At 34.5% G+C, this 10,529-nt stretch overlaps 1 protein-coding gene across 1 annotated transcript; it reads right to left on the bottom strand.

Annotated features, from left to right (window-relative positions):
• Positions 1–1,494: 1,494 nt before the first annotated feature.
• On the bottom strand, positions 1,495–4,128 carry LOC100241686 (zinc finger protein ZAT4). Its single transcript, XM_002281402.5, has one exon. It carries the CDS (start codon positions 3,478–3,480, stop codon positions 1,789–1,791), a length of 1,692 nt encoding a protein of 563 aa, XP_002281438.2. The 5' UTR covers positions 3,481–4,128; the 3' UTR covers positions 1,495–1,788.
• Between the last annotated feature and the right edge of the window lie 6,401 nt (positions 4,129–10,529).

The raw sequence follows: 10,529 nt of genomic DNA, 5'->3' as shown, positions 1-10,529 counted from the left end.
AAAAAAACATATATATTTTTTATTTAATTAAAAATTTATAATAAATCATAAAAAATAAGTTTGAAAGCGAATTAATTTCAGTAAAAAATAAAGAAACAAACACTCTTTAAGTGGTTGATTAAACTAAAAAATCTAAAATATCATTATCATTCTTAGAAAATTATTGATAAATGATTTTTTTTCAAAAATTGTTATAAATCAAAACCACTTTAATCAAAATCACTCACAATATTATATAATTAAAAATATTTACAAAAGAGTCTATTTTTTATATCAAAAACTACTTTTAGGACATCTTAAAAATCTAAAGAATACAATCAAGATACGAAAAAAAATATCTATATAATTAAAGTGCAAAAAAAAAAAGCAAGATATAATAAAATAATTAGAGTGTAACACTTGGATACGATACCTTTTCAATATTATAGATTTTTTTATGAATTAAATTCCAAAAAATTGCCTTAATTACAAGCAACTCAAGAAATCTAGAAAACATTTATACTAGTGAAAGATCAGTTCAGATGATTTGTGGGTTCTTCTTGGGATTATTGATGATTTTTTAATTCATATAAAAAAATCTAGAAAACTCTGTCCAACCAAGAGTAGACAAGTAGGGGGCACCAACCGTCCAACTGTCAGCTACCGGGAACTGAAACAACTACTTCCCCATACTCTGGTGTTTACTCGACTAAATAGAATAAGTACTGTTGCCCTTGATGGATTCCCAATCTCTAGAAAGCTTAATTCCACATGTGCCAACTGCCAACTTGAACCAAACCCATTTGCACTAAATTTTAGCCTTGGATTGCCCATTCCTATCCAACTTGCCAACCTCATCCATCACTTCCATCTAAATTTTGGTTCCATTCCCTTCAAAATTACTTTTAATTTATGGGCAATAATATTAAAGAAAAAAAAAAAATCAAGATATTGAATCTTGCATCTCGATCGATAAAAATGCATAAAATGGTATAAATAACGAGATCAACGTACAAAACAATAAAATCATGATACAAAAATAAAAGATATATTGTAACGCAATTTGATTGGTCGTATTTTTTTTTTGCTAAACGGGTAATGGGGATAGGGCTTTGAGGAAGAGATTGATGGTAACACCAACACTAAAAACCAATTTGAGTGAGATGTCACTAGGAGCGATTTAATATTTGGAAGCCAACTTGCTTCCAAGGTTTTGTCATTGTAGTAAGAATAGTGATAAGGTAACATCAAAAGTATACCAAGTATAAGAAAGAAAAGGGCAAGTGAGATGGGTTGTCATGTTATATGGTAGGTGACTAAACAACCACCTTTCAGCTCACATGCCTTCTTTGTGTGTATTATTAAATTGCTTTCATCTCCCTCATCACTTCACATACCATTCCCATTTTCAACTCCTCGCTCATTTTTTCTCAATGCCTAGAAAATAAACAAGATGAAAAAGAAAGGAAAAATTATTTTGTTTGGTTACTTTCTTTTACACAAAATTAGGGACAATGATAGAAATATGCAGTACTAGTTGAAAAATAGAGATGAAATTCAATTACAGTATTGGAGTTTGGAGCTGAGACAGAAGAATCATCAGCTTGGAAATGTTGCAGTAGTAGAGGTTTATTTTCTATATGACCAAACAGATGAGAAATAAAAGGAGGAAAATGGAAGGTTACTTTTGAGGGCAAATGGAAGTGTTACCTTGGTGAATACTGAGAAAGAATTAATGAATTAATATCCAGAACTTGTCTGTACACTCTTTGAATCTTGCTTGAAAACCATGGCTGTGACCAGGACACTTCAGTTTGATATCATGCCCACCAGTGGCTCATGCTTGTGGCTGCTTCCAACCCACCATGCCTTGAACCCGCCCTCTTCCTCTGCAGGAGCAGGAAGGTTAAGATCAAGAAGGTCTCTGATCTCTGGAAGGGGCTTGGGAATAACAATGGTTTGGCTGCCTCTGGTATCTGACCCACCAACCAAATGTGATCTCTTGTGACCACCCAATGCCTGGCCTGATGAGAAAACCTTGAGGCAAATTGGGCACTCATGGCCCTTACTCTTCTTTGATCCCAAAATTGTCTCAGCCTTCACAGCAGAGGCACTGGCAGTGTGGCCATGGATGGGGCCAGGGCTGCGGCTGGGGCTATGGTTGTTGCAGGGCTTAGTGAGCTTGCTATCAGCAGTAGGGTCAGGGGAGAGTTCAGGGTCGATGCTGTTTTCGCTGCTGTCGATCCTCGAAGCAAAGCAACCTTTGATCTTTTTGTGGCTAGCTCTGTGACCCCCTAGAGCTTGGTAAGAGTGGAAGGTCTTGTTGCAGGTAGTACACTCAAATTTGCTTCTCTTCTGAGAATCCCTGCAGATTTCGGAGTCTGTACCATCATTATTAGTCGTTTTCTTTGAGCAGTTCACCTTCAATTCGGGATCGTAGAAGTCTCGGAACTTTCTCTTGTTTGAATTGTACTTAATGGAAAACAGTTCAGCTTGGTCCAATCCATTTTCTTTCACTAGTTTCTTCCCCAATTCGTTTTCAGAGGACTCAAATCTGAACCCATCTTCTACCTTAAGCTTGTTGCTTTTATTAGTCTCCAGAACTTCAGATTTGTTCAACTTGGAATCATTTCTTGAATTCCCAGAAGCCCCGAATTCGGATTGTTTGCAGTAAAACTGGAAATCCTCCGAATCCAAAGCAGAAGGATTGAACTTCTCATCTTTTATGAGCTTCTTCAGCTTCACAACCTCACCACCATCACAGCCATTAGTAGTCTTACTCTCAATTCTGGTATTCCGATTAGTTGGAAAGGAGGATGGAGCTTCTAAGAACACAGAATTGTTATCAGAAGACTCAGTAACAGAATTCAAACCACCCCAGTTACCAGAATCCCTTGAAAGCATCATCAAACTTATAGCAACCTCTTCTTGTTCTTGCTCAATCTCAGAAACAGAGGAAGAAGCATTAGCAAAAGAAAAAGAAGAGGAGGTTGCAGTGGCCATGTACCTTGTTCTTCTCCTTGATCTCTTTTTGCGATTGGGGACTGCAGTTTCAGTATCGGACTGGCTATCCATGACCAACTTCTGATTAGCACTAGTCCATGAATCTTCCTCCTCCAAGCTGTTGGAAAGTCTCTCCTTCTCTGAGTGAGACCTCATGTGGCCAAACAGAGCTTTCCATGACTGAAACCCTTTGCCACAGTCCTTGCAGAACTTGCCCAGAAGTGAAGTGTCTTCACTTGAATCTGCAATTCTCCAAGTCTTCTTAGGGTTCTCTCTGAGGCCATAACCAATTTGAGTTGCAGTTTCAGAACCAGGATTGGTTGCAGCTTTGTGGAGAGATGAGAGCTTGGTTTTGCTGAGCTTTTCATCAGTTTCAAAAGAGCTGTTGATCATATGAGACCTCATATGGCCTCCCAAAGATCTCCCACAGGGGAAGCTCTTCTTGCAGAACTTGCAAACGTGTTTGAATTCGACCAGTTCGTGGCCTTGCTCTTCCATTGATCACAATTCCACACCAACGCAGAAAACTCAGATCGAAGACCCAAAAACGAAGCTCAATTCCGATCACAGAATCTGAAGCAATGCTGAAACTGCCAACCCCATGAACAGCAAGCACCCAAAATAGTAATGAAACAGAGCAATCCGAGAAAAGGAAAACAGACCAAAACCCAGATCAGAAAATCATGGAAAATGCCGAAACTTGAGGAGATAACACTAGCAGATCATGGGTTCTTCGGCATTTTCCACTGATCAGAGAAGAACCCATCTGAGATTTCTGGAACAAGAGCAAGATCTGGCACACAAGGCCTAGTTGAGAACATGCACTCAACTCTCTCTCTCCGGTAGTTGAAAATTTGAAGATAGAAAAATGAAAAATGAAAAATCAATACTTGAAGAAATGGGTGAGTAGCTTTGTTGCTAATGATGGCGATGAAGAGGCGAAAGAAGAAAAATTAAAAGAGTAAAGAGCGTTTTGTTCTCTACTTTCTCTCTCTACTTTCTCTCTCTATACTCTGGTTGGGGGAGGAGAAATCCATGCATGGAAGCAAAGATAAAAAGAGGAAAAGAGAGAAAGATAGCAGCACGTGTACTCAACTGAGGATCCTACGCCACCCCATCCAACGGTCACCATTCGTCCACCTCAGCATCCCCCCATGGTTCAGGGCATACCCTACAAAAACAAACTGCCCTTAACTATTCCTTCCTTTGTCTTCGTCTTAAGCAAGGGAAAGGTTCCACCCTCTGCCTCCTTCCCTTTTCTCTTCTGTACTTTGCCCCACCTTCTCAAACTTCCTCCTCCTCCAACCACATATCACCACCTCACTTCCTCAAGGGTACTTTAGTAAATTCCCGTATGGTCCACTCTAAGCTTAGTGAGGTTTGATTGGTGGATGATGATTTGGCTTTCAAAGTGGGTGTTGGGGGATCATCACCACCTTGATGTGGGGCTACACAAAGCCTAAGTACATCTAGATATTGGCATATTTTGTGAGCATTATGGGGCTTTTTGTTTATGGATTTTATGTTCCCATTTTCCATGTTTTTTCCTCATGGAAAATGATTTTCCACTCTCTTCACTTCATTTTCCCCCACATTGTCAATAACACACCCATATGATTTTCATAAATCATGTTTCTCCCTATCATTCCAAAAAATATACAATGGATCTTTTTGAACTAAAAACCCTAATTGTTTTTTGGCTTACATATTTAAAAAGAACTCAAATCATTCATTTCCTTGTCTCATTTGTCATCAATTATTCATAAAATACTAAAAAACAAATTTTAAATGAGTTAAATATATATTTATTTTATTGGATTTTTAGGGTGTGTCACGCTTCGTTCTTTCACATTCAAAATTCAATAACGTGCTCATCAGAATTATTAAGCATTATCATTCCATATTTTTTTATAATTTTGTTGATAAAAAAATTTACATCCCTTCCACTTAAATCCAAAATATCAAAGTTTATGTGCAAAGGAGGTGGGTTTTTCTTTTAAATAAAAATAAATATTATAAAAGAAATAAAGTGACTTCCATTTTTTAAAATAGAATATAATAATAATAATAATAATAATTTTATATAAGATATAAGAATATTTTGATATTTATCTCAAAACATAATAATTTTTAAAAATTAAGATATTAATTTTTAATTTTTTTTTTCAATTTTGAAAGGGAGGGTTTAAAAATTGAGGGGGGCTAATTTTATTTAACCCAATTTAGAATTAAATATAAATTTAGTAAATTAGGTTTTGAAAAGTGGTGAGATGTTGCTGAGAGCCAAATTGTGGAAGCTTTTGCTTTGGAAAAGGTATATGACATGGTTTTACAGATAATTGAATAGATGTGACAACTCAGATAAATTTGAGTCAGGTACAGTTGGGGCCAATTGAATTTCAGGAAGCTAAATAATATAATTATTTATTTATTTATTTTTTCAAAATTTTAAAAAATATTAATTTGGACTTTGGTGGATTAAATAGTATTTTTCTAACAATAAATACTGAAAGTAAAAACTACTAGAGAAAATTTTCTTAGGCTTAAAGGCACTGAACCCATCTTTTGAGAGCTTGTACCAAAATAGAAAAATTTATTGTCCAAGAGAAAGAGAATAGACTAAAAACCCTAATTTCCTTTTCCTCTTGTGGATTCCTTAGGTAAGACTCACTCAAGATTGGATTTGCATGATCTACTTACCAACCACTTCCACCAAAATATCAAAAATAAAAAATAAAAGAGAAAAATATGATGATACCCTATTAATTATGATATCCTGAATTTTTCCAAGTCGTTACGAGGTGGTCAACATCCCAAGGTTTGGATCCCTATGAAGAGTTCTAAGGGTTTGATCATGGAAAGTTTATCGATTATTAAAATAAAAAATTAATTAGAAGAAATATATAAATATTTGTACATTTCATTTTTGACAGCTTACTCACATAATGTAATAATAATGTATTCTATAGTATGCTTATAGTTTTAGAATCATTAATTCCATGATACACCCTTAATATTTAATTAATTATAGGTTGTCTAGGGTTTTGGGTGCTTTATTATTCTAATACAAATGAGGTTTGGATGTTAGCTTATGTTTACTACAATCTTGTCACCAATTGGCCAGCATGGCCAAACACTTGGTGACGATGCCGGCCATTGATCTCAATCGATCGAGCTGGCTCACATTGCACTAACCGTAATATTAATGTCTTATTAACATCTATTAATCATATCTCCACGACGATAAATTCTTTTACCTAACTTTTGCCGGCGTTTTAGTACTATGGTTTAGCTGTACGTTATACATTATTAATAAATAAACATATTTCACTTTCCAATTTTTTTATATACGAACAAAAGTGATTAAAGTTAAATTATAGAACATAATTATCTTTTAACGCATGGATCGACTTTTTAATTAATACGTGGATGCACGTGTGTGCAGATAGTTAAGAACTTAGGAATATAAAAGAATATGCTCTTAATATGTTGGAAAATTTGAACTAAAAATAAATATACATTTTTTTACTAGGTCTGTTTAAAAGAATAAGTTGGGTTTTTTTTTTTTTGTAAAGTTAATAGAATCACACTCAACATGTAAAATATGTATGGATGTGTATACAATCACATGGCACATACTATTGAGCATAGAAACTTCACTTGAGAGTGAAGAGTAGAGGCACTCCAAAAGCAGTGATGCTAAAATTGAAAAGTAGCAAAGGGCACCTTCCAAGGAAAGATTATTGAGTTACTCTCTCCTTTGTCCTTGTCTTCTCTCCCCCCATGCCTTGTAACATAATTAAAACTTAAGATAAGATGCCCTACTTTGGCTTTATGCTTGGTCAAGCTCAACCCCCTATTCATTAACATCCATGACCTAACTCTACAACCGACCTTACCTTGTTCCCCATTGAGTTATTCTCACTCTTGCCACCTTCATATATCATATACCCCTTTATACACTACTACCCCCCATTTCATTTTCCAATCATTTTTCCTCCCCCACTCTTCCCATCAATTATCACCCTCAAAACAGTCCCTTTTGTTGGATTTCAACATACAAACAATTTTGGAAGATGATATCTGATTCAATTTATTTTAATTATTTGACAACTTTGGTTAAAACAATCTTAACCTAAACCTTACTCTATCTTATTTGAAGAAGCTTGTGTTAAACCCTTATGGTTTTAAGAAATAAGGTAAATGGGCATGTAATGTTTAACCACTAGATGAATGAATGGACATGGTTGAAGGACAAAGGGGTTGATGAAAGTGAAAAAAAGAAAAAGAAAAAAAAAAATAGTGGGTTGGGGATGCATTATATAATGTGGCCATGTGGAAACCAGTGACTAAATAATTAACATGATTAGAAAGCTCCATTAATTAGTCACAAAACATACATTAAGCTTTAATCAAATCATAGTCATTAGGCTTTGTTGTTTGGGCATTTCCCACACTCAACTGCTTCTACTAGCAAGTTGGTTCAGATGCTCTCTGTCTCTGTCTCTCTTTCTACTCTCTCTCTCTCTCTCTCTCTCTCTCTCTCTCTTTTATAAATATATATTATATTTATATGCTAATCATAAAGGTACATGTGTTCCTTTCCCTGAGAGTAATAATGGTGCATGTGTTAGTGAGCAAGTACTCACCAGCAATATTGCTTAGAGAATACACAAAAGAGTGAATAAAAATTCAAAAGAAGTAGAAAAATAAAAACAAAAATTCAAGAAAATAATTGAAATTGTTGGGTTGGGACCCATTTCTCACCTATTGTTTTTGGATGGATCAGGCTGGCTCAGGGTTAGCAGGCTTGGCCTCTCTCACCCTCTCTTTAATTAATAAACTTTGTTTATTTGTTGCCTTTTAGTTAACAAGTAAAGAGGTCCTTTCACCTAGTCTTATTGCATCTCTCTTATCCAAACCCATGTGGGTGTGTTACAACTTACAAGAACCAAAGATTGGTTCATATAATAGGACATGATAGCTTTTTGAGTCCACTAGGAGTCCCTTCTTCCATTAGTGCTTGCCTTAATACTAAAACCCATCAAAACTAATCCTAATCTCATCTCTCATCATCCCCATTTTGGCCTTTTTCTGAAAATACCCTGTGAAAAAATTTAGTTTAATTCAAGAAACAAATCATTTTTTTTTCTTTTCACTTTCAATCTTACATGCTATTGACTTAATTGCATCTATCCATAGAGTTTCCATGATGATAATATAAATATATAAGTACTTTGTGTGTGGGAAGCATTGAAATGATTATTGAAGAAGGATTTAAATCAAGATTGATGAAAAATGTATTTATTTATCTAACCATGGTTAGATGACTTACGATCATTGACTTAATTTTTACCATTTTTTTTTAAAATATAGATAAGATATGTTAAAAATATTTTTTCTAAGTCAAAAGTCTATAATATTCCATACCTATGGTGGACATTGAATGTAATTTTAGGCTTTGATTTTAGATAATTACTTTAATCTCTAGTCTAAATGGAGACTAATATACTCCGTTTAATTATACCTCTTTTTCCATTTTAATTTCTAAACTACTTTTTACGGGATTAATCACTTTTAACTATGTTAGTAATTCACTTATAAACTCATTTTAAAAGAAAACTTGACATTTACTATGAAAAATAGTCGATGGGTATGCAAAATATTAAGAAGAAATATTATGTAAGTAATAAGAGAATTTGTTGTTAGTGAAATAGTTGACAAGTGAACGAAGGGGTCTAACCTATCAATAGATTACTTAAATAATTCATAAGGATAGATAGCAATAGCACAAAATTAATTTACCGACTCAAATGGAAGAAGTGACATAATCTATACGGTTCAACGTGTTTAACCATAAACATTTCAAACAAAACAAAAAAATTATAATTTGTGCGATTTATATATAAGGTTAAGTCAATTGGAGTAGGTGAAGAAGGCATTTGATTAGGTAGGGGAAGTATAAAGTGAACATCTAAAATATATTCCCAATTTTTTCATGGAGAGAATAAGCCTAAGCTTATCACTCATGGTTCAATAATCCTAGAATCATTCCCTACAATATGCTAACATATTCTTTTTTTCTTTCTAAATATGCACACTGATATTCTCACTTGGAGAAATCTGAAATTTCTGTCACTTGGAAGTACTTTTTCTTATCAACACCCATTAAATGGATTCTAAATACCTTCAAGCAAAGTGACTTAAGTTGAACAGAGCCATTTGAATTGGTTTAGGCAGTCAAATTAACAAATATATATTGAATATGGTCCAATTCCACAGTGGTTAAATAGTGAAAACAAGGATACATGAATATGTATGTATATCTTGTAAGACTTCAACCAGAAGCCACTCTAGTTTAAGATTACTTTTGCAGGGGAGATCAAATAAAGAAAGATATAAAATCACAAATGTTGATAATGGTATTGGTAACTGAATCATAAAGAGTTCAGACCTCACGTCCAAACAAATGGCTAATATTCATAGTTGGGTATTAGAGTAACCACTTTGTAACAAGCATAAGGACCTATGGCCCTTTGGATAGTTGGAAAGGCATCAGTTAAAAAAGGAGTATATGGGACTCCCTGATGATCTCATACTTCACACTTGTTCATCTATTTCAGGGGTGGTCATGGCTCTAAAACTTGATTGAAAAGGACAAGAAAGAAGATGAGGTTTCTTTAATAGAAAGAGTGGCTAATGACATAGTGTTATAGGCACTGCCTTTTCAAAGTCCACAACTTGGAGAGAGAGAGAGAGGTGTGAATTGATCACTATCATATAATAACAAAAGCATCTCTTTATTTATCAATGAGAGCTGAGCATGAAATGTTGAAGTGTTCAAAAGGGTTGTGGTATTCCAAATGAAAATGATAGAAAGCACAACATTCATGTCTTCAAAGAACATATTCTCATAGTGCAATACTGTTATTGCAGATTACAAGAGTGTAATCCCACTTCACTAGTAGCCACCTGCCTTTTTGACTGCCTAATTTTAGTGCTCCAAAATCAGTTAAAAAGATATTGTAAAGATATTGCTTTATTTATGTTTTATGCCCTGACTCAGAGAGGAACATGTAAAAATAAATAAATCAAAATCCAGGATCTGATAGAAAATATTGCAGATAAATGGAGCCACTGAAAGAGCTGAATGTTGAATGCATGAATAAGACAGGCAATTTCACTCTCTATATTCTTCCACCATATGAGTGATGGGTTCTGAGTGTTTGTAATGAACAACTGAAAAAATTATGGGTTTCAACAAAAAGTAGCATAGAATGGGGAAAGAGGGATGTAAACACATGCCCTTAAAGACCATGTCTGAACATTATAGTCACAAAAGTCATGTGTGTTCAGAAATGGTGGCTTCACTTTTTCTTAGGACAAGCCTGCCTGGTAAAGCTTCTGCCCTTAGAATAAAAGCATATATACTGTCTTCATTTGATTGTAATAAACGCATGGATTTCTTCTTCAGTCACATTTCAAAGTCAAAAGCAGCATTAGCATAGTTTAAACAAATCTGCACATTTCTCAAACAAACAAGAAAA

Source organism: Vitis vinifera, chromosome 17 (assembly GCF_030704535.1).
Source record: "Vitis vinifera cultivar Pinot Noir 40024 chromosome 17, ASM3070453v1".
Taxonomy (NCBI): Eukaryota; Viridiplantae; Streptophyta; class Magnoliopsida; order Vitales; family Vitaceae; genus Vitis; species Vitis vinifera.
The sequence above is the reverse complement of the archived record's forward strand: the minus strand, read 5'-3'. Positions and strand labels throughout refer to the sequence as shown.

What these genes read in the sequence shown, in the direction of transcription:
- LOC100241686 (XM_002281402.5), bottom strand. Translation starts at nt 3,480, where the DNA reads ATGGAAGAGCAAGGCCACGAACTGGTCGAATTCAAACACGTTTGCAAG.